General features: G+C 46.8%; 3 protein-coding genes across 10 annotated transcripts; 2 read left to right on the top strand and 1 right to left on the bottom strand.

Annotated features, from left to right (window-relative positions):
- Window positions 1-234: 234 nt before the first annotated feature.
- On the top strand, window positions 235-12,060 carry LOC129182974 (apoptosis-stimulating of p53 protein 2-like). 7 transcript variants are annotated; one of them, XR_008570734.1, is made up of 17 exons: window positions 235-376; window positions 2,551-2,698; window positions 2,805-2,918; window positions 2,980-3,038; window positions 3,113-3,278; window positions 3,355-3,551; window positions 3,621-4,068; window positions 4,135-4,215; window positions 4,289-4,353; window positions 4,429-4,738; window positions 4,805-5,385; window positions 5,448-5,585; window positions 5,658-5,791; window positions 5,871-6,037; window positions 6,412-6,611; window positions 6,735-8,725; window positions 9,748-12,060. XR_008570734.1 is itself a non-coding variant. In XM_054779697.1 (17 exons), exons 1-17 carry the CDS (start codon window positions 368-370, stop codon window positions 6,774-6,776), a joined length of 2,772 nt encoding a protein of 923 aa, XP_054635672.1. In that variant the 5' UTR covers window positions 235-367; the 3' UTR covers window positions 6,777-9,679. The 7 variants fall into 7 exon arrangements, 6 of the variants coding, with proteins under 6 accessions (XP_054635672.1, XP_054635671.1, XP_054635666.1 ...); XM_054779697.1 differs by lacking the exon at window positions 9,748-12,060 and having other exon boundaries at window positions 3,621-3,788; window positions 3,876-4,068; window positions 6,735-9,679; XM_054779696.1 differs by lacking the exon at window positions 9,748-12,060 and having other exon boundaries at window positions 3,621-3,788; window positions 3,873-4,068; window positions 6,735-9,679.
- On the bottom strand, window positions 6,797-13,325 carry gtpbp2b (GTP binding protein 2b). Of its 2 annotated transcripts, none has more exons than XM_054779708.1 (12): window positions 12,674-13,077; window positions 12,536-12,562; window positions 12,279-12,463; window positions 12,102-12,213; window positions 11,827-12,024; window positions 11,583-11,757; window positions 10,017-10,236; window positions 9,781-9,916; window positions 8,316-8,374; window positions 7,752-7,923; window positions 7,519-7,683; window positions 6,797-7,449 (listed from the first exon to the last, which is right to left on the bottom strand). In XM_054779708.1, exons 3-12 carry the CDS (start codon window positions 12,317-12,319, stop codon window positions 7,267-7,269), a joined length of 1,461 nt encoding a protein of 486 aa, XP_054635683.1. In that variant the 5' UTR covers window positions 12,320-12,463; window positions 12,536-12,562; window positions 12,674-13,077; the 3' UTR covers window positions 6,797-7,266. The 2 variants fall into 2 exon arrangements, with proteins under 2 accessions (XP_054635683.1, XP_054635682.1); XM_054779707.1 differs by having other exon boundaries at window positions 6,799-7,449; window positions 12,928-13,325.
- ero1b (endoplasmic reticulum oxidoreductase 1 beta) lies at window positions 12,790-22,574 on the top strand. Its single transcript, XM_054779716.1, has 16 exons — window positions 12,790-13,904; window positions 15,947-16,066; window positions 16,152-16,235; window positions 16,306-16,347; window positions 16,886-16,968; window positions 17,232-17,305; window positions 17,390-17,510; window positions 17,575-17,621; window positions 17,870-17,881; window positions 17,955-17,981; window positions 18,056-18,148; window positions 18,217-18,463; window positions 18,534-18,603; window positions 21,513-21,599; window positions 21,682-21,812; window positions 21,886-22,574. Exons 1-16 carry the CDS (start codon window positions 13,764-13,766, stop codon window positions 21,944-21,946), a joined length of 1,440 nt encoding a protein of 479 aa, XP_054635691.1. The 5' UTR covers window positions 12,790-13,763; the 3' UTR covers window positions 21,947-22,574.
- Window positions 22,575-22,626: the final 52 nt, after the last annotated feature.

Genomic DNA, 22,626 nt, shown 5'->3' with positions numbered 1-22,626 from the left:
CCTTCAAAATAAAAATTTGGCTGGTAGAAAATTTTAATTGATGAGACACAACGCATATTGATTACACTAAAGTTGCTACACATATTCATTAAGGCAATGAGGTAAAATTTTATCCACATAATGGAGTGTCTTTTGCAATACTGTCAATTTCAACGTTCCAATTTGCTCTTATGCTGAAGAGCCAATGCAGAAGCTCTTTTTGTCACGCACAACCGCTTGACATGCTGTGCGTGAATTCAATGATCGTGATCCTCACACCCACGCTCAAAGTGGTCGTGGACGCCTGTGCGACCACATCTTGTTGCCTCGTGCCATCTGCAGAAAACACACTGTGCGCGCTGTGCACGTGCACGTGCGCGTGGACACCATGATGCCGGTGAGCCATACCTGTCAAACTTTGCATTACAAAATAAGGGAAATCCGGAAAAAATGAGAAAATAAGGGAAGTCCAGATCTTCTGCGAGAATTTCCACCTGCGCCCCGGCGCAAGATGTTTTTTGGCTAGAAGGTAGGGGGCGGTACTTGATTGCTTACTTTGTGCAACCATGTGATTTTACTGATGTGCTTCTTTTATTTTGAAGGCATGGCCTTACGGGCTACTGGATGTGTTACTTAGATGTTACCAAAGTTGCGGAGCAGACTGGATGCTGTACTGCTATGGTAGAACCGGAGAGGATTTTTTTTCATAAAAGTATAAAAATGGGAAAAATATGGGAAACCATTAAAACGGGAGGGAGCCAAGAAACAAGGGCAAAATACTGTAATTTCCGGTGAATAGGGGAGGTTTGTGGTGAGCCACCTGGTGACTTCTCGCCTTCCATTGCTACTTCGTGTGTGTGAACTGACGAGGGGCAGGGGCTTGCTTCTTTTTGAAAAGTTCACATGGTGGTTCCCATTTGACTTGATCAGGGTCAAAGTTGTCAGTCATCTCCTGGCATGAATGAACAGGTTGTACATTGTGACTGCCCCCTGTGGAAGTGTGTTGAACTAAAAGGTCGGTAGGCAACGCACACTAGCGACACTCTGGACTTTTGGTAAAATGCTGTTGATGCAAATATCGGCTCTGTAAACATTGATAGGGTGTGATGATGTCATCACCGTGTTGTGTTGATAGCTAATGGACACCGTGGATGAGTGTGTGTTGGATTCCCGTGTCTTCTTGTGAGTCCAGGCTGCTGCAGTCGTTTTACCTTGACAACATGAACATGGCGGTGCTGTTTCAGGTGGCCACATGAGCTCAGCCAATGAAAAGATCCAATCAGTTTTGGGAGCTGCTGCCCTTCCATCAAACAGGAAGTAGCTGCCCTAGCGTCCTCCTGGCAGCACTCAGTGGAGCTGTTCTGCTTGGCAACAGTTGCCATGGTGACCACACTCTCTCTCTCACACACACACACACACGCATGTTGTACAAGGAGGTTGCGGAGCTTTGTGTGCATGGATAGTGTCAGCCATGTTTGATTGATAGCAATGTGCTGGTGCTGTTCAACAGCGGTCGAGAAGGTTCCAAAGAGCGCCCGCCCCCTCCTGTTCCCGATTGTATTGTACCGCAGCTGATGTTGTTTGTTTTGTTTTTAATGAACAATCTTCTTTAATCCTCAGGAGTGTGTGTGAATGTGTGTGTGTTAATCCCATGTGGTCATGTGACATTGCCTCCCATATGGCACCAGCCAGCATTCAGGAAGCGAGCTGTGGCGAGCAGGTGCCTCCACGTTGTTGGTTGCCATAGCGACATGGCTGGAGACGATGAGAACCCATTCCATTCAAATGACCTTCTGTCCTTATCAATACATCACAGCCTATCATAGCAAGCCCTGCACTATAGCCATCTGAGCAATCTGATTGGAGGTTTAGTAAGTGCCTGGTGATTGTTTTGTGTTAGCAAAATTTAGCAGCACTTACAATTAGCTGCTGGCCCTTCAGCATTGACAGGAATGTTGTTGGCCATCAACAAATCTTTTTAATGCCGTGACTAATTAAGAGTCATGTGGTCACATGACAGGCCAGCAGACGCCTCATTGTTGATGGCGTCCCTCAACAGCGGGGGGTCTTGTTGGGGCTCTAATTCGGTCTGGATTAAGATGAAGTCATCTGGTCGGCGCTAACGAGGTGGCCTGCTAACCAATGTGCACAGAACCAGCATCCATGCAAACATGGTCTACTTCCTGTCTGGACTTGATGAGGTTCAGTCACAGCCTGACTCTGCCCCCTGCCCCTAGGACAACCTTTCCAACATGGCCGCTCATCACAGCCAAACATGTTTGAGCCATGGGCACATGATCACATCATATCAGTGATCATGTGATCACTTCTGGCTGAAAGATTGTCATCAGGAAGGTCAAAGGTTATTTTTAAAACTAGGACCGCCTCCAGGCATGTTGTCACTGGACAGATTCTCTTGCTGGTGCGGCAGATGGTGCATGATGGGAACACCACATGGACTACAAGCGTCCAAATAAACCTGACGAGTCATCAGAACCACACCACGACACTTGTTAGAATGAGCATACTCGAATGCCACATGACCCCAGTCACATGATTCCTTTCCTTCAGATGTTCCTGACCATCTTCCTCGGCAGTGGCGAGCACGACGCCTGTGAGGTTCCCATCACGCCGCACACGCTGTGTCGGGACGTCCTGGACGTCTGCAGGGAGCCCGGAGAAGTCCGTTGCTACCTGACCGAGACGTGGAGAGGATCCGGTCTGTTCCCAGCATGCAGTGCTCCACTGTGCCAGTGGGCGTGTAGTAATTGTTTGTGCATTTCATCACACACAAACACTGACTGGCACATGGTTGGACCTATCAGAGCGCACCGTCGGGGAGGAGGAGAAGATGATGGAGGTGCTGCAGCGTTGGGGGCAGCGCAGAGTGGAGGTGTCTTACCTACTGAGACCCCCAGCAGAACCTGGACCACAACTAGGTAGACACACACACAAGCACACACACAATCTGATGCGAAGCTACTGCATTTTTGTGTTCAGGTGTGTGCAGGCCAGCTGATCACATGACGAGCACAGGTCACATGACTGTGGACCATGAGGTGACAAGCTAACTGTCACAGTTGTAACTTGTAGACGAGTTGGATGATGCCATGATGCCTCCCACTCCCCCCAGGTGCAGCGACTGCGGCGCTTGAGGCATGACGGGCATCAGGAGGCGTCGGAGCAGGAGCAGGTGCAGCGGCTGCGGGAGAACATCCTCAAGCAGGAGGCCAAACTGCAGCGTGTGCGGGCCCTCAGGGGCCAAGTGGAGACCAAACGCCTCAGCAACAGCAAGCTGGGTGCGACGGGATGTTCGGGTGGGGGGCATGTGATGGTTAGATTATTAGCGCTGAGGTGCTGCTTTTGCTGCTCTAGTGGAGGAGGTGGAGCAGATGAGCGGTGTTCTCCAGCAGAAGCAGAAAGAGGTACTGCTGGCCGTCACCCGAGTGGAGGAGCTGAGCCTCCAACTAGAGGCGCTGAGGAGCAGCTCACTGCTGCCTCCTCTTTCTTGCCTCCATGCCACCTCCTCTTCCTCCTCTGTGGAGCTGCAGCGTCTCTGCAGAGAGCTGCAGGTTAGTGTGCTAGAAGGATGCTAACATGGCGTGCTAATGAAAATGCTAACATGGCATTGGACCTTTTAGCTGAGGAACCAGCTGAACCAGGACCAGAGCACCCGCCTACAGCAGCAGAGGGAGGGGCTGAACAAGAAGAACCTGGAAGTGGCGTCCATGGAGCGACGCCTGGCCGAGCTCCGCCATCGTCTCTGGAAGAAGAAGGCGGCACTGCAGCACCAGGAGAACACGGCAAACGTGTGGGCCGCTGCGGAGCCGTTGGGAGGTTCTGCTAATGTCCAGAACAGCTGGAACAATAACAACTTGTGTTGGTTTCCCCAGCAGGTGACATCAGACAGTGCTGTGGCCTCCAAGGTGGCGGCGGTGGGCCCGTACATCCAGTCGTCCTGTCAGGGGCCTGTGCTTGCCCCCCACCAAGAGGTTGTAGTGAAGCCTGCCTACCTGGACGGCACAACCACTCTGCCAATGCCTGACCGGTCCATGAAGCCTGCTCCCTGGTCGCTCAAAGCAGCCTCAGGTAGACTGTGAGGTGAGGCAGTCATGTGATCTTGATGAGCGAGTCAGATGTGTTGTTGTGTTGCAGCTGTCAAGGCCAGGGAAGAGTCCAGCCCCGCCCATGCCTCCACACTGCCCCGCATGGCCAGCCTGTGCCGCTACACCTCAGGTGTGGCATGTGTTGCGTTCAAGGACATTGGGAGGTTACGCTTTCAACACACTGATGATGTTCTCTGCTGCAGATGCCTCTGCCCCTGTCCCCTTAAGGACCAAGGAAATGACTGAAGACCTGCTGAGGAATCGCCAGGTACCAGTGAACTCAAACCTGTGATGTTTTCCCTATGGACCGTTTCCAACAGGGTTTGTGTCGTTTGCCTTGTAGGCGTCGTCTATAGGTCAGACCGCGAAGCTAGCTCCGCCTCCAGTGACTGCCTTCTCCACCGGAACATTCCCTGGAAAGATGCGGCCAGCAGGGTGTGCTCTTCACAGTCACACCCTCCCACTGGCCAGAAAGCAGGAAAGCCCCCTTGCTGCCACCGTACGACCTTACACCCCCGAGCCCTCGGAGCCCCTCCTCCCTGTGTTGCAGAAGCCTCAGACGGTGGCGACAGCGTCCATCTATTCCGTGTACACGCAGCACAGCCTTTTGGGAAAGAGCTACCAGGCCAGCACGCTGCCTCGCTGCCAACCAGGTGACTTGTCGCCACAAATCAAACGCTACATCAGCTTTCCAACTAACATCATCTTCCTCCCCCCAGTGTATGGGAAACCAGTCCTCCCGGCCAGTGGGGGGCAGCAGTCTGCCCTCTCATGTGCTTCCAAGAGGAGCGAGAGTGAAGGTTCTGGGGCAGAGGCTGCAGAGAGAGCGCCCTCTCGACCGCTCAGTCCCACAAAGCTCCTCCCCTTCCTATCTATCCCTCACAGGAGCACAGGCGATACTGACACGGAAGCCCTACGGCGACGCCACCATGCCCCCCGGCCCCTGAAAAAGCGCAGCTCCATCACAGAGCCCGAGGGTCCGGCAGGGCCAAACATCCAAAAGCTTCTCTACCAGAAGACCACTCTGGCCGCCATGGAGACCATCTTCATGGAGACCCCAGCCCCTGGTTCAGAGGATGATATGAGTCCGCCCCCACTACCCCCACGTTCACCCATCTCAATCTCCACCTCCTGCTGCCCACCATCCGCCCCTCTGGGGGAGGTCAAGGAGGAAGTGGTGTATCCGGTCTCCTCCCAACCTCAGGATCTGCCCTCCTCGCCCCCGCCTTACCCCCTACAAGGAGACGAAACCTTCAGTTTGCGTCCCCCCGAGGTCACTGGGCAGGTCACGGCGTTGGTGGTGAGTTGACTTCATCCTAAAAAACAAAACATCTTCTATTTAATTAAGTGGACCTCTTTCAGGGAAAGAAGTCTATCCTCCGCAAAGCCGACTCAGATCCCATCGACCGGTCGGTCCGGGTCAAGTTCAACCCCCTGGCCATCCTGCTGGACTCGTCCCTAGAGGGGGAGTACGACCTCGTCCGCAGGATCATCTACGATGTGAGTCCATTCGCATTCTTGGACGCTCGGCTGTCCCCGTAGAGACGCTTGTCCCTGACCCTTGTCTTGCAGGTAGATGATCCCAGTGCAGCCAACGATGAGGGCATCACGGCGCTACACAATGCCGTGTGCGCAGGACACATGGAGATTGTCAAGTTTCTGGTTCAGTTTGGCGTCAACGTCAACGCTGCAGACAGTGATGGCTGGTCAGTCGATAGTGGCACCCCCTGCAGGCCACACGGTGTAACGAGGTGTTCTTACTGTCTGCTGACCATGTGTTGCCAGGACGCCGCTGCACTGTGCTGCCTCCTGCAACAATGTGCAGGCGTGTAAGTTCCTGGTGGAGTCGGGGGCCGCCGTCTTCGCCGCCACACACAGCGACATGCAGACGGCCGCTGACAAGTGTGAAGAGACGGAGGACGGCTACGCCCAGTGCTCCCAGTTCCTCTACGGTGAGAAACATCTGATCCACAAGCCACTTCACCAAAGGGTAACCTTCTAGAGGGTTCCAGGAGGTCAGGAGATGTGAAGGATTTCCAAAGTCCAAAGCTTAGGTGGTCCAAGGTGTTTCGGAATCATCTGATTCTCTGAACAGAGGCCTTCACGTGGGTCCATTTGGACTCCCCAGGTCCTAGACCAGGTGTTAAAGGTCACAAGTCAATTTTAGATACTCGGGGAAGGTTATCCAGGAGTCATTACCTACTCGTGGACATCTTACTGCTTCCTTGAGATGTCAACAAGGATTCTGAAACGATGCTGGTCAGTGAGCTCCATGTTATGTGCTGCTGGACTGTGTGTGTGTGTGTGTGTGTGTGTGTGTGTATAGGCGTGCAGGAGAAGATGGGGGTGATGAACAGAGGGGTGGTGTATGCCCTGTGGAACTATGAGCCGCAGAGCAGCGACGAGCTGGGCTTCCAGGAGGGCGACTGCATGACAGTGCTGAAGCGGGAAGAAGAGGTGGAGAGAGAATGGTGGTGGGCGAGATGCGGCGACTACGAGGGTTACATCCCCCGAAATCTGCTTGGGGTGAGTCATCACAATTTAGCATGTAGTGGTGCCCTTTGATTTTTAGTCGAAGATTTAATCCAAAGACTTAATGTTTTAATCAAGTTTTACTTAAGAAGTTTCAATCCCACCACTTCCTGACAGCTCTATCTGAGGATCCGCCCCCGACAGAGAAGTCTGGCCTGAGTTGCGCTGATTCGACCTCCGAGGACCACATGACCACAATGTAAACATCTGTTTACTTGTAGTCTAGATGGACAGCCGTTAAAGAGCAAATAACAAAATTAAAAGATTTATGTTCCGCCTCCTGCCTCCACACGTCTACATTCACGGCCAGCATGCTAGGCTTGTAGGCTAAATTAGAGCGTTGAAGTCATGTCAGTTTATTCATGAAATGTAAACGTTGAGCACTCACATGCACAACAAATGTCAAAGTTTAGTTAAATAATGTTTATCTGCAATACATTCAGTGTTCATCTTTTCGCTGCAAACATCCTAAAGTGCTCAAACAAGTGATGACAAAGTCATGACACACAAACAACTTCTTGGAGCGTGCTGGGAAATAATCTGGATCAGCGTATGGGACAACATCAGATTAGCAAAGAGGATGAGGAGATCTGGGGGCAGGGGGTCTGCAGACCAGACCAGAACCACTGATTCACCACACTTCATGTCTTCAGAGCTGCTGCAGGTTCTGGTTCTGCAGGTGGTTCTGGTCAGCAGGCAGCAGACGGGTGACGTGGCCGATGCCTTTGGTCACGCCCTCTCTGAAGAGCAGCTTGGCACCGGTCCGAAGGTACTCCGGATGTTTGATGAAGCGGAACCGAACGACGGCTCGCTCACCGGTTCGCAGCTCGTCCTGCAACGAAAGAATAAACATGCCCCCTTGTAAACATCTTGTAAACATGCCCCTGCAAAACATGCGCACCTTCCCATGGAGGCACTCGACCACGGCGGTCTGTCGCACATTGCCCACATGGACAGTGACCTGTGACCCTCGACGGAAGGTTTTGGCGTGGAAGAGAAGCACAATGGCGGCCTCAAACTCACAACAGATGGTAGGCTTCATCTTGGGACTCACCATCACCATCCCCTGCAACAACATGGCCGATGACATCACTGATGACATTGCTAAAGAGGCTGCTCTCCACGACCTCTGACCTTGCGCAGCAGCGATCGGTCGAAGCTGCCGAGCGCCAGCGTGGCTGCTTGCCCCGCCCTCAGCAGTCTGCACGCTGAGCGGTTCCTCTGGATGCTCACCACCTTTAGACGCAGGAAGTGACCTTCGTCTGTGGGCCCGACCACCAGACGCTCGCCTTCACGACACACCCCGCTGACACACACACACACACACACAAACACACACTTATTATGGCAGGGTTCACCAACGTTTTTCCTTGTGAGAGCTACTTTTACAAAATGAAAAAGGCCAAGAGCTACTCATTTTTGTATCATTTATTTTCAGAGCTTATTTTAAACCCAAACAAAGCAAATATGCTTGTTTTACCAGAACATTAACAAAATGCTGGTGTCCACAACTCACATTTTGTATTTCAGAATGCATTTCTTTCTACTGTTCTTTCATTATTAACTGAAAACCTGAATGAAAAGCAGGCTTGCGGGCACCTCATGTGGTTGTGGGGGGCTACCTGGTGCCTGCTGGCACCACGTTGGTGACCCCTGTATTATGGAATGTCACGGCTGAGGCGCTCAGTGCTCTCTCACCTGTATAAAGTCCCGCCCACCACCGTCCCCACGTCAGGCACAGAGTAGATTTCGTCCACCTGCAAGTCAACGTGAGTCAGTACACTAGTGTGTCCATTAGAGGGCACTGTGACTGCACTTGAATTGGAGTCCCTCCATATAGAGTTGCGACATGACGAGTCGAAAAAATACGGTCACGTGACTCGTGGAGCCATCTTGGGGCCAATTCGCTTTTTCTTTACAGTATTCTTGGCCGTATTCTTGTTTATTCCCCAAAAATGCCGGGTTGTTGTGCATTTGGATGCAGAAATAGACATGACAAGGGTTTCAAGCTTTACAGATTCCCTTCAGATGTCAACAGACGGACAATTTGGGAAAATAAAATCAACCGTTTGGGCTGGAAGCCGAACTCGTCTTCAAAGCTGTGCGAGGTAGGCTCTGTATATATTAAAATTTTTAATGTCACAATGTTTTGACAACTTGACAGAGCCACCTGGGGCGATGTTACTAAGTTTAAGGCATCTCTTGATGAGCTTGGCACGTTTTGGAGAGAATGTGTTTACCTAAATATAGTGTTCTACTTAATTGTTTTGATATAAAAAAGTGTTTAAACGTAAAATATACCATAGAAAAACGAAAAAATAAGGCAGTCATGGATGCTTAGAGTTAAGAATGATCCTTGTGTAAATCACCTCTGGTTGCAAATAAAGTAATCCATGATCTCGAGCAAACTTATAAAACTGCATTCATTTTGAAATCTGTTGGCATTGAATGTATCGTGAAATTCTGCTTTTTTAATCCATTTACAGTTGAAATCAAATGTTGAAGTTAATGCAACTGTTCCATATTCAACAGAATTCTTTTTTTTTTTTTAATGTAGACTGAATTTGCTAATTTAATAAGCAGTTTGCAAAGCATTCATGCATGATGTCCATAACAGTTCAACAATGTTTTCATTCATGCAGTCAAGTCAGTCAAATTATACCATATTACATTGGAAAATATAGATCTATAAATAATTACAAAACAGACATTTTGCATGCGTCCAGTTGTGCAGAGACATTGCAATTTACATGCATTGTCGTACTGTGCACGCAAGCAGCGCGCTTGAATTGGCCCCAACATGGCGGCGTAATCTCAGTTGTCCTAACTCTATATGAAGGGACTCTAACTTGAATTGACACACTTCTATCCATCAATCATTGCATGTGTGTAACTACTGACAGGTGTAGTTACAAGGCATCTTGAGAGACATCTTTTCAATGTCCTCACCACTCAGTATCTGTGTCTGTCTTTTTAATGTGTGAAACAGATCTATTTCTACTATATTGAAGTGGATGGGTGGAGCTGTGTGGTTCGATGTTTGAGAATGGGAGAAGTTTCTTTATCTCAGATGAGCTGCATGTCATGTGACAGGTGAAATAAAAATAACATTTTTCTAATGAAATGACAGTGTGTGTGTGTGTGTGTGTGTGTGTGTGCATACTTGGAACTCCGTGAGCTGCTGCATGAGCTCCTCTTGTTCTTTGCTGTTGCTCAGAGGAGGTAGAACATTCAAGAAGACTTTGAGGAGCTCCAGACTTTCTCCTGACACACTGGACAGTGTCAAGATGGGTGTGATGCTGTGCACACACACACACACACACACAGACTAGTTAGTGCACACACAACAACACCACCACACACACACACACACACACACACACACACACAGGCACCCACCACGCCGACTGAGCAAACTGCTGAGCGGCGGTGACGGCGTCATCCGGGTTGGACACGAGCAGAGGAACTTTGTTGCAGCCCGGCTGCTTGAGGAGTCGTTCCAGCTGACGCAGTGTTCTGTCCACGGTGCCGCGCGAGCACACGTCCACTTTACTGACCACCACGAAGATGGGAACTTTCAGTGCCATGGCCAGGCCCAGATGTTCCCGAGTGGTACCAGCTGGATGGGGGACGAGACACTCACTGTCACACCATGAACCTTAAAGATGCTTGTGACCTCTGTTGATGACTCCGAGTGTTGCAAGACTTTTGCCAAGCAACAATATGATCTAAACCAGGGGCGGCCATTACGTCGATCGCGAGCTACCGGTAGATCGCCACAGTAGTTTGGGTCGATCGCGTAAACGTTACTTTGTAGTTGTCATATGACATCAGTCAGCTGACATTAAGCTCCCCTCCTGATTCGCGCTTGCTCCCCCGCAGCGTTTCAAGCTACACACGAAGATGCAACTTTCATCTTTATTATTCTGATTATGGATGAACTAACTCAGCGGTAAGATGTCTATATCTATAACAAAAGTTATCTGTTCACTTGTAGTGGCTAGTTACGTAGAAAAAAGTGTATTGTTTACTGGCTTTGCTTGGCATCATGAACTCTACTACAGAAATCAGTGTTTTCTACACGTTGGCTTCTTAAACTATTATTTCATGATGAAATTAAAAATGTGCCCATTGGTGAAACCTTTTCAATATGTTGCCTTGACTTGGGCTGCATTGTCTTTTACATCATCATTTTAAATTCTTGTATATGGGAAATGTTTGATAGCAAATGCTAACTGGATGTAATACATGAACTGTGTGCCCTAATGAACGTTACATAGCTAATGTGACTGACATATTACCAGTACTCAGCTTATGTACACAACTATTTAGGAGTTATGTGGAATTATCTTTATTTCCATATTGAAGTGAATTATGATAGCAACTACTTTGATTACCTGTAAAATGTGAATGCGAATACTAATCATGAATATTTACAATAGAATTTCAGAGTTTACTGGTTACATTTTGTATATGTTATGTTTTATAGAAAGAGGTAGATCATTTTGACTTGTACTTGCATGCTGAGAAAGTGCGTGCACTCCTGATATACATGTATAACCTACATAAATACCTACTCATATTTTTTTTTAAATAAATATAGTAAATATATATACTTTCTATATATATAGTAGTAGGTGGGACTTGGTCTTTTTAAAAGTAGCTTGCAGGCTAAAAAAAGTGTGAGCACTCCTGATCTAAACACTACACACATCATACAACATGATATACTGTATCATACATACACATTATACATAAAATATTATGCATACATTATACACAATACATGCTATATTATACATACATATTGTACACGATCATATCCAACCGAAACAATAATCTATTCTTGCCTCCACTCTCCAATAAATCACCAGGTGCCTCCCCACATAAAGGAGGCCTAGCACTCCCTGCAGTTGAGCAAATAAACTCAACAAGCACTAAGAATGGAAACGAGAAGGAGCTCACCGACACCAGTGTTGCCACTGACCACCAGCATGGCGAAGTCGGGGCAGTAGCTGGTGAGACCAAAGATGGTGGTCTTTAGATACTTGTAGTGTCCAGCCAGGTCCATGAAGGTGATCATCTTGGAGGAGCTCTCACAGATCTCCTCAGCGCTGCGAGAGTCGCTGTAGTTGACCACCTACAGCATACATTTCATGATTGGATGAACAGATCCTTCTGGAACTTTCTACTAAATCACGTTGCTCACTTCTCCTCTGCTGTTGAAGCCCAGGATCTCAAAGCTGATGCTGGACGTGCGTCCCGTTTGGATCTCATGAAGGTGTCTGAAGAGGTTGAGCCGCGCTCGTCCTCGCCCATTGTCCAGCTCGCCCTGCGTCAGGACGCCGAGCAGGGTGGACTTCCCGGAATCCACGTTCCCCAACACGGCCACACGCAGGTCCAAGAACTGTCATGATCCACATGGACACTCTTTAATTTGGAGAAACTTTTCAAACAATACAAAGATAAAGTCTCAACGTTCACCTGCTGATCATCTGGAACTTTTCGCACCAGAACCTCAGCAATCCTGCGTGTGCTTCTGTCCAGGTCGTAGTCCACCTCCCTCTCTCGGAGCACGGTAATGTCGGCGCCCACCCTGACCAGCGTGACAGGACAAGTTAAGGCAACGTACTGGAGACAGTGAGATTACAGTCAACGCACTTATCAGCCATCTTCTTCAAGGTGCTGATGGATGCCTTCATGTCGACCTCGCTCAGCCCCACCAGCAGCCCGTTGTCCTCCACGCCAATCTGGTAGACAGCCTCGCCGCGGCCCTCCTGGAGACGCCATTTGAGCTGCGTGGCTAGATGCTCGAAGCGGTACTGAGTGGGGTTGACCAGCTTGAGCTGGAGGGAAAAGGTCACATCTTAGTATTGCAAGACAATGCTGACATTGATTGCCATGCTGATGACTGCTACCTTATATTCAATGTTTCCTTCTTCAGCCTGCAAACACACATACCATTATTGTGACATTTGGTGTTCTAATACTTTATTCAAAGAGATGTCATATAGGCTGCAACACAAAAATAACGTCTTAATGAGTTTGGTGAGCACCTCGTGTGTATTTGTGTAAAGCACATGTTGCTTTATTGACGTTCCCCTGACAACATGACGTCATGGAGGCGTTAAGCAGCATTGTTTCATTGGGATGTGACTTGGCTTGAGTAGAGTTTATGTGTACATGAATGCAGGCTTACAATGTGAATAGTGTCTATTGTTATTAGTTTGTTGTTCGCTTTGCGCAGCTAGCTAACGTTAGCTGGCTAGCTAGCATGTTGCTAACTTGCAGGCTAAAAGGAAGCTGCTACCTCCGGAGGTAAAAACGGTGGCGGCGTTTTATTGTTATTGTTCCTGTTGTTCTTTTTATTCCGACGTCTCCGACCTCGTTTGCTTCTTCTTGTTCGAGACTTTTTCGACGTTTTCTTGCCGCCACTGCTCAGGCCGTGTCTGCTGTGACACACCGCGCCACCTTGGGAGAAATCCACCATCATTCCACTTTATGGAGAGGATGTCCACTGGCAGACAAGTGTGATCCCACCTCTGGACCGTCTAACACAACATTTGCCAACAAGATCGGCCTGGGAGATGCTCTCTCCTCAGCATCATCACCGACGCACTCCAAGCTGCTTTACCTGAAACATTAACCGCTTCCGGGTGGAGTTTCAAAGTAAACTACGATGCAGTCAGCTAATAACACTGGAACAGTAATGATTTAACATAAACTAAGCAACCATGCTGGTGGGAGCTTGATGTAGTCAAGTAATTCATGGGTTTTAACAAAAAACAAAACATCTTTAACAGTCCTGGACCAACCCACAAGCCCGCCTCAACGCAATGTATTTTATGTTGAAACCTCACATCGAAAGTTGTTTTTTTGCTGTGACACTACTGTCGAAGCTGTGGGTCAAAACTTCTCCAAGTTATTTTCATTTTTTTCACGATGACCTCCGTTTTCTCGGGGGACTTGTAGTTCCAATTGTCCGCGTTAGGGTGTGCACACTCCGGCCTACTCCGCTCGACGACCCGCTCGTGTGTGTTAGCATCTGTTAGCCTGCGGAAGCTAACTGAGGGCGGAAGTCCTTGTTAGTCTTGTTGATTTTGCATCATTTCTGCCTGTATTTGTTGTATTGAAGGACGCCAAGGCATGTGGAGGGTGACTTTACAAGCCTTCAGTGTTTTGCTGCTGGCCTTCTTCGTGGCGAAGTTAGCTTTGGGCTGGTTTCAGCGAACCGAGCTCAAAGAAAGGACGAGCACAGACCAACATGAGCAGAGCTGCTTCTGCCATGTAAGTCACTTTTTCCTCACTTTACTACTACTTTTTTTCTTCACGTTACTGCTTCCTTTTTACTTATTCGATGCCACACGCCGTCTGCTTACAAATGACGTCGACGCTAGATTCTTCGAGAATGTTCGCCAGTATTGACGTCACAATTGTTGTCACGCTTTTGAGCAGCGAATCATGCTTATATTTGAACGTGTTTACTGGCAATTATCCAAACAATAAGATGGTCTGATACTTAGGATGGAAGTATGTATTTAACTCTTTGAATTAATGCTACAGTTGTTCATTAGCTTTCTTGTTTGTTAGGCTAATTGACGTTTTTCGTTAGATTTTCACGAAAAAAGGCAATTAGCATTAATAATGGCATGTAAATGTGTGTAATATTAAGGTAAGTCAACTTGTGTACTGCACTTAAACAAGTACACGAGCGTGGTGTAACGTGATTGGTGAGGTCCAGGCTAGCACCCCCGCCCCCTGCTGTGGAAGTTGTAGTCCTTCGATTCTCAGTTAGTATCCGGACTGGATGACCTCATTGGACAGGAGGGCTACAGGGGGTGAGGCTTGGCGTGACAGCTGGCTGCCAGGGGGCGGAGCTTCAGCACCTAGTGACAAGTCAGCTTGCATTGCACACACACAGACACACTGACAGTGGAGTTTAAGCAAAGAAGAAGTGAAGATGAAGATGATGAGAGCTGTCTGTGTCTTCTTGCCTTTTGTAACGCTCACTGCACTGCTGCACTCACAGGTCAGAGGTTAATCACCTGGAACAGCTTTCGAACTTCCTTAGGAGCCATCATGTGTTCTTCTAAGTTCTAACAAGTTTATGGTCCAGTCCACATGTAGTAACAGCTGTCGTCACACACTCTGTCTTCTTTACTGATAAAACATAACATTAAAACATAACCTTGCTAATGTCACTCATAACATGAACATAATATACATGAATGTTATAAGAGTAAATGTTACAATTTTAAATGTTACTATTATAGTAGATGTTAATATAACAGTAATTGTTGAAATATTAGTATATTTTATTATAGTAAATGTTAATATAATAGTTTATGTTAACAGAAAATGTTATTTTAATAGGAAATGTTAATATGATAGCAGATGTTCATATAATAGTAAATGTTGGCATAATGGTAGATGTCAGTATAAAATAGTAAATATGTGTGCCACTCCTGTGTTTACATAAGGTTAGTGTTTGTGTTGTTGTTGGTTTCAGGTAACACAGGTACACTCCCTGACTGGGTGGGAGGGGACTGTCATTGTCTTTATGTTAGCTAATGAACATTCTCAGGCATTCTCAGCACATAGCATGCTAACTAGAGGAGAAACTGCGTGTGAATGCATGAGCTGAAGAAACGAACGAAGTTGACAGTCATTTGTGTGCTCTTAAAGTAGATTTAAAAAGTATTAACAAGCATTCACCACAGTCCTGCAAAAAACAAAACAAATAAAGAGCACGTTGTTGATGTAAATCTGTATTTACTGTGTGGGTAGTTTGGTCGGTAGAGTTTAACGCCCTTCTGTACTGAGCAGTCTCGCTGAGTCTAAGATGAGTGACTGTGATTTCTTTACCAATGGCAAATATTTTCATTGCCATATTTCTCCTTAAATTGACTTACATTTTTTTCTCCATCCTGTAATGCAAAGCAGGGACAAGAAATTAGAAATATAAACCAGCAGAAAATGTAATAATGGAATCATTAGGATATACAAACATGCTTACTTGTTATAAAAAGACAATTTGTAGCGGCACTTTGGATCTATCGCGACATAAATGTCCTGAATTAGTTCAATGGTTTGTTGAAACGGTTTGAATCGGTTGAGAAATGTGGAAGTAGTTTGAATTCGAATTAGATCAAAGGCATTCAGCATTCCGATGGAAAAAAAATGTTGTGGGATTTTTAGAAAATCTGGGAATGTTTTGAAAAATCGGAATAGATAGCACATTATTCCCGGATGAGCTGAACGATTTAATGCTTGTGTGAATGCGTACACAAAAAAGTGTTGTGCTGAAGTTGTGATGTCATCACTCGCAGCTGACTGGCGTGCTTGACGACTGTTACTGTGATGTGGAGAGCATCGACTTGTTCAACAACTTCAAGATTTATCCTCGCATCAAGAAACTGACCGAGAGAGACTACTTTAGATACTACAAGGTACAAAGTGCGCACAGGCGCACACACGCATGTGGTGATGTGTTGTTTGACTTTGATGAAACTGCGCACGTGTGCGTGCGTGTAGGTCAACTTGAAGCGTCCGTGTCCATTCTGGCCTGATGATGGTCACTGTGCCATCAAAGACTGCCATGTGGAGCCTTGCCCAGAGGTCACTGCCACTTTACACATTTCACCTTTCCCCTTGCCAACGTACTGACTCGTCTTTTTCCATGTTCCAGAGTAAGATTCCTGCAGGCATCAAGTCTGGCAATTACAACAAGGTGAGCACAGCTGCATGTTCTCACACCCGAGCACATGTTGCACAACCTGTTATCTGCGGAACCGGTACCACAAGTCCACTTTGCTTCACCATGATAATTTTTAACTATTTTGGAAACGCAACATTCCAGCCTGCCAGTCACTCACTTCATGCTTAAGTTCAGCTAATGTCCTTCACAACTATGCCATGCTAATGCTAAATGCTAATGATACTAGAGCTTAATAAACTTATTGTCTGCCATGTTGACTGCTGACACGTGAGCTGAATTTGCTAAGTAACCTTAGCAGGTGCTGCTTCTGGAGTGAGTTTATCTGCTCTGGAAGTTTCCATGACCAGGCTGAAGGCCGAGCGTTCAGCAGTCATGTTTGTTTTGGAAGGTTGACTTCTGGATTCAGTACATTTGTGGTCGGCCACCTTTGTTGTTACTCTGCAGCTGCGTGCACAGGGTCAAATGTCACACACACGGCAGAGAGTGTTTGTTAGACATCTTCCATCCTGGAGACAATGTACTTCCTAACATGGTCCTGGTCTGTGCTCAGTATTCCAGGGCCGCCAACAGCATGTCGGACATGGCCGAGTGCCAACAGGTCGAAGATCTGGGCGCTATCAACAGCACCCTGAGGTGAGCGCTTACTGATGACATTTTCAAGTCATGTCACTCTTGACGAGAAAAGACTTTACTAGTGAACAGTGACCTCATTTTTTCCCTCTTCACTTGCTGTACCTGCTATATTTGTCCCACAGCCTCTTTAGGCAGCTAACTAGTTAACTAGGGCCTTTATAAGTTATAAACCACAAATGTGTTAAATAGGTTTAAGTATCATCTGTATTTGTGTGCATGACGTGATATGTAGTACCAGTTAAACTAGTGGTGTGTACTTGTAGTAATCAGAGTAAAGAGGCATTCGCTGACTGGGCGAGACATGACGACGCTCAGGATCATTTCTGTGAGCTTGACGGTAAGCACGTGTATTTATTGGGTAGTTCCCATGTAGTACCCCCCTCAGGACACGGCCGATATTGCTGACACATGTGACTTTCAGATGAGACGTCCCCTGATGCCGAGTACGTGGACCTGCTCCTCAACCCGGAACGCTACACGGGATACAAGGGCCCTTCAGCCTGGAGGGTGTGGAACAGCATCTACGAGGAGAACTGTTTCAAGTCAGTGACCCCCACCCCCAGTCATCAATGAATAGTCAAGTGACACGTCAACATGTCTTTGCAGGCCCAGGTCTGTGTACAGACCTTGGAACCCTCTGGTCCCCAGCAGAGGTGAGCCCCGCCAACACATTCTCTTCTTATTGGTCAGCCAGTGAGCCTCATAACTTCACGTCTCTGTGGGGGTGTCCACTTGTGTTGCGTTCATGTTGGCTACAGCACCACCTGCTGCTTGATTCTTCAACCACTCATTTAGAGGTCATATGGGGGTCAGTTAGTTGTGATGCGCTACTATTCTGCTCCGAGAAGAGGAAAGTGTTTGACTTTATGTGATTGACTGATCAACTTGTTTTCCCCTTCAGGAGACGACGATGGTGAGTAGACGTCAGGTGGTGTCACATGGTTCTTCTGTCTGGTGTGAGAGGTGAAAGTGTGATGTCGTTACAGGCGAGGGCTTCTACAACTGGCTGGAAGGTGAACTTTCCAACTTGGATAGGTGTAGCATATCCACCTATTAGTGGTTCTGATTCTGATGGTTCTTGTCTCAGGTTTGTGTTTGGAGAAGAGAGTTTTCTACCGCCTCATCTCAGGCCTGCACAGCAGCATCAACATCCACCTCAGTGCTGAATACCTGCTGGACGGTAACCACGACACTGCTGTAGAGCCACAATCACACTTCTTCAATGTGTGTGTGTGTGTGTGTGTACAGAGGGGTGGGGCAAATCCGTATGGGGGCCTAACGTGGAGGAGTTTCGTCATCGCTTCGACACGGCCGACACGAAGGGTGAGGGCACGCGGCGTCTGAAGAACCTGTACTTCCTGTACCTGATCGAGCTGCGTGCGCTCTACAAGGTGGCAGCGTACTTTGAGCGCGCCGTGGTCAACTTGTACACGGGCAATGCTCACGAGGATGCCACCACCAAGGAGCTGCTGCTGCACTTCTTCGACGAGATCAAGTAAGCACGACTTCCTGTGTGGACATCAACGCTTGCATGTGTCGGCTGACTTCCTGTCTCCACCTGCTAGAGCTTTCCCCATGCACTTTGATGAGAAGTCCATGTTTGCTGGACATAAGAAAGAAGCTAAAAGTCTGAAGGTAAAACATTTTAACATTCCTGACTTCCGCCTTTGTGTGTATCCATAAAGTATTCACAGTGCTTCACAAATTCTTTTTTTCACTCATAATTCTACATATTCACAACACCCCATGATGACATGAAAAATGTTTTTTTAATGTTTGCAAATGTATAAAGAATTTAAAAGTAAGAAATTACATGTGCATAAGTATTCACAGCATGTGCTCAATATCTTGATGCACCTTTTGTCAGCAATTCCAGCCTCAAGTCTTTTTGAATATGATGCCACAAGCTTGGCACTATCTTTGGGCAGTTGCATCCATTCTTCTTAGCAGAACCCTTCAAGCTCCATCTGGTTGGATGGGAAGTGTCGCCGTACAGCCATTTTCACATCCTGACGGCATGGTGCTGTCACTACCATGCTTCACTGTAGGCATGCTATTGGCCAGATAATGAACAGTGCCTGGTTTATTCCAAACATGACCTTTGTCTGATCAGACCAGAGAATTTTTTCATGGCCTGAGAGTTCTTCAGATGCCTTTTGGCAAACTCCAGGCAGGTTGCTATGTTTCTTTTACTGAGGAGTGGCTTTCATCCACCATACAGGCCTGATTGGCCAAAAGGTTCTCCTCTCTCCACAGAGGAACACTGGAGCACTGTCAGAGTGACCGTCGGGTCCTTGGTCACCTGCCTGACCTACAGTCACATGTGTCAAAGACGGCCGAGACACTGCAGGTTTTCTCTCCAACCAGTTTCTCCAGCTGGTGATTTTATTGATGAGCTCCTTATCTCAAATTGAAGGAGGTATTGATCATTAAAGTCACCTGCTTTAGTGACCGGCTGGAAAGAAAACCTGCAGTGTCTCAGCCCTCCATGGCACCAGTTTGACACTCGTGTCTACAGTGGTGTGAGAAAGTGTTTGCCCCCTTCCTGATTTCTTATTTTTTGCTTGTTTGTCCAACTTAAATGTTTCAGATCATCAAACAAAACACAAAATGCAGTTTTTCAATGAAACGTTTTGTTATTAAGGGAGGAAAAAAAATCCATCATGGCCTGTGTGAAAAAGTGATTTCCCCCTAAACCTAGCAACTGGTTAGGCCACCTTTAGCAGCAACAACTGCAATCCAGCATTTGCGATAACTTGCAATGAGTCTTTTACAGCGCTGTGGAGGAATTTTGGCCCACTCATCCTTGCAGAATTGTTGTAATTCAGCATGTTGTTTTCCAGCATGAAGCTCCTTTTTAAGGTCATGCCACAGCATCTCAATAGGATTCAGGTCAGGACTTTGAGTTTGACTAGGCCACTCCAAAGTCTTTGTTTTGTTTTTCTTCAGCCATTCAGAGGTGGACTTGTTGGTGTGTTTTGGATCATTGTCCTGCTGCAGAACCCAAGTTGGTTTCAGCTTGAGGTCACAAACAGGTGGCCGGACATTCTCCTTCAGGATTTTTTGGTAGACAGCAGAATTACCATTTATTATTTAATAAATTACCATTTATTAAATGGTAAAGTGCTTTTCCACCTCATGGTGCTTTGACACTGATTAGCACATTTACCTACTGATGAAGCAGCATCACGTTCAGTATCTTGCCCAAGGACACTTGGACACGATCACGGGAGGACAGAGGATCAAACCCGCAACCTTCAGGTCTACCATCTGAGCCATGCCTCCCCAAGCGAGTCTTCCAGGTCCTGAAGCAGCAAAACAGCCCCAGTCCATCGCACTACCACCATCATATTTTACTGTTGGTGTGATGTTCTTTTTCTGAAAAGTTACGTTACCTTTACGCCAGACGTAATGGGACACACACCTTCCAAAAAGTTCAACTTTACTCTTGTCACTCCTGGGAAGGTTCACCACTGTTCCAGGTTTTCGCCATTTGTGGATAATGGCTCTCACTGTGGTTTTATTTACAAACTGCATGTTGTGTTCCGTTGTTGTCATTGACTAATATTTAAATTTGTTTGGTGATCTGAAAAGTTTTAGTTTGACAAACATGCAGAAAAAAAAAATACAGAAAGGGGGCAGACACTTTTTCACACCACTGAAAGTCCCCTCTCCCCAATCACTCTGTTTAGACGGGCGGCCAGCTCCAGGAAGAGTCCTAGTGGTTCTTGACTTATTTTTCCATTTACGAATGATGGAGGCCACTGTACATATTGGGAAGATCAAAGAAGCAGAATTGTTTGTGAACACTTGTCCAGATTTGTGTCTGAAGACAATCCTGTCTCAGAGGTCTGCAGACAATTTATTTGACTTCATGCTTGGTTTGTGCTCTGTCATACACTGCCAAGCCTTATAACAACAGACAGGTGTGTGCCTTTCTAAATCATGTCCCATCACCTGAATTTAGAACAATGATGCTGTACAGTCATGGCCAAATGTTTTGAGACTATCGACTATAATGGCCATTTGCATATGCTCCAGAATGTTATGAAGAGTAATACGATAAATGGCAATGAATTGCAACGTCCCTCTTGGTCATGAAAACACCATTTCCACTCACAGCTGACACCATGTTAGTGATTGTCTTGTTAACATGGGTGAGAGTGTGGACAAGGACAAAAGCTGGAGATGTCTCTCATCCTGAGTGAGTGAGAATAACAAACCAGAAGCTTTGGGGGGGGGGGCTTGATTTTCAGCTCCATGGCAAAGGCTGTGAATACTTACAAGGTTTTAACTTATTAATACATTTTTAAAAAATGTTTTAATGTTGTCATTATGGGGTGTTGTGTGTAGACGTTTGAGGGGAAAAAAATGAATGAACAGTATTCCATTTTGTCACATTAAATGTGTAAAAAGTGAAGCGTTGTATTTGCTTTCCGGATGCATTGTGCATGAACAGAGACATCTTGTAACTTGATTGATTATATCATCATCTAATAATTAGTATCACTTATTGACCCTTGCATGGAATGATCTTGTTGCAGGAAGAATTCCGGCTGCACTTCAAGAACATCTCTAGGATCATGGATTGCGTTGGCTGCAGTAAATGTCGTCTTTGGGGAAAGCTGCAGGTGTGTGTCCTGACTCCGGCCCCTGAGTGGTGCGCATGTTGACTTGTGTTGTTGACTTTGTGTTGTGGCCATGTGACTACAGACGCAAGGTCTAGGGACCGCCCTCAAGATCCTCTTCTCCGAGAAGCAGATCAAGAACCTTTCGTATTCCCCCTCCAAAGGCTTCCAGCTCACTCGCCAGGAGATTGTCGCCTTGCTCAACGGCTTTGCCAGGTAGGCCACGCCCGCTCGCTCCAGATAACGTCATGGGCCATGACTGAAAAACTGATGTGTGTTTGTGTGTCAGGTTGTCCACAAGCATTCATCAGCTGCACAGCTTCCGCCTGCTGTTAAAGGAGAACAGGTAACAGGAAGTGGCCCGCAGGTGGCACCTCAAGACATTGGACCGTCCCCCACACTCCAGGCATCTCTTCTGCTGAAGAGTTCATGACTTTTGTACAGGTGTATGAGGACAAAGTGGACCTGAGGACGTACATTTAATTTATTCAGGGAAACTCCGCCCCCTTCTGACATCACATCACCTTGGATCCCACCCCTGCGTGTGACTTTCATAGTAAAATGATCAAGAGTTGTGAAAATAAACTAATGACTTTGTGCACATGTGTGGTCATGTGATCACGGTGAAGCTAAGGAAATGGACCAAAGAAGCTGCCTGCTTTTGTAAAGTTTGTTGCCATAGAGAAGCGCTACTTTGAGTAAATAACGACTTAAAGTCAAATGTCGTTTTTTTGTCCTTCAAACATTGACTTCTATTTCTCATACAAGTGCATGCTGGGAGCTCAAACTAGCTTGTGTGCACTCAACATCTACAGTATGCTAGAAGTAGAATGTGACGTCATGACGTATGGCAGTAATTGTGTTTACAAGTTGTGTCCACTGGGAGGCGACAGACTTCGCTGTTTTTCCCACGTATTGTCTTTAAAGTTTGGCATTTTTTCACATATAGAATAATCAATAATAAAACCTTAATTGAAATTGCATTCTACTGTTCAGTATGGCTATAATATGATAAGTAATATGATTCTTA

This window comes from Dunckerocampus dactyliophorus, chromosome 6, assembly GCF_027744805.1.
Source record: "Dunckerocampus dactyliophorus isolate RoL2022-P2 chromosome 6, RoL_Ddac_1.1, whole genome shotgun sequence".
NCBI lineage: Eukaryota > Metazoa > Chordata > Actinopteri > Syngnathiformes > Syngnathidae > Dunckerocampus > Dunckerocampus dactyliophorus.
Note: the sequence above shows the minus strand (reverse complement) of the source record. Positions and strands in the feature narration are given on the sequence as shown.

Coding starts and splice junctions, on each gene's coding strand:
- LOC129182974 (XM_054779691.1), top strand. Junction 3,039..3,112: donor ACATGACTGTGGACCATGAG/GTGACAAGCTAA, acceptor CACTCCCCCCAG/GTGCAGCGACTGCGGCGCTT. Junction 5,792..5,870: donor GCTGCAGACAGTGATGGCTG/GTCAGTCGATAG, acceptor ATGTGTTGCCAG/GACGCCGCTGCACTGTGCTG.
- gtpbp2b (XM_054779707.1), bottom strand. CDS start 13,110: ATGATGGTGGATTTCTCCCAAGGTGGCGCGGTGTGTCACAGCAGACAC. Junction 11,758..11,826: donor GCTTCAACAGCAGAGGAGAA/GTGAGCAACGTG, acceptor TGTATGCTGTAG/GTGGTCAACTACAGCGACTC. Junction 7,924..8,315: donor GTGGGCGGGACTTTATACAG/GTGAGAGAGCAC, acceptor TGTGTGTGTCAG/CGGGGTGTGTCGTGAAGGCG.
- ero1b (XM_054779716.1), top strand. CDS start 13,764: ATGTGGAGGGTGACTTTACAAGCCTTCAGTGTTTTGCTGCTGGCCTTC. Junction 17,982..18,055: donor CTTCTACAACTGGCTGGAAG/GTGAACTTTCCA, acceptor TTCTTGTCTCAG/GTTTGTGTTTGGAGAAGAGA. Junction 21,813..21,885: donor TTGCTCAACGGCTTTGCCAG/GTAGGCCACGCC, acceptor TTTGTGTGTCAG/GTTGTCCACAAGCATTCATC.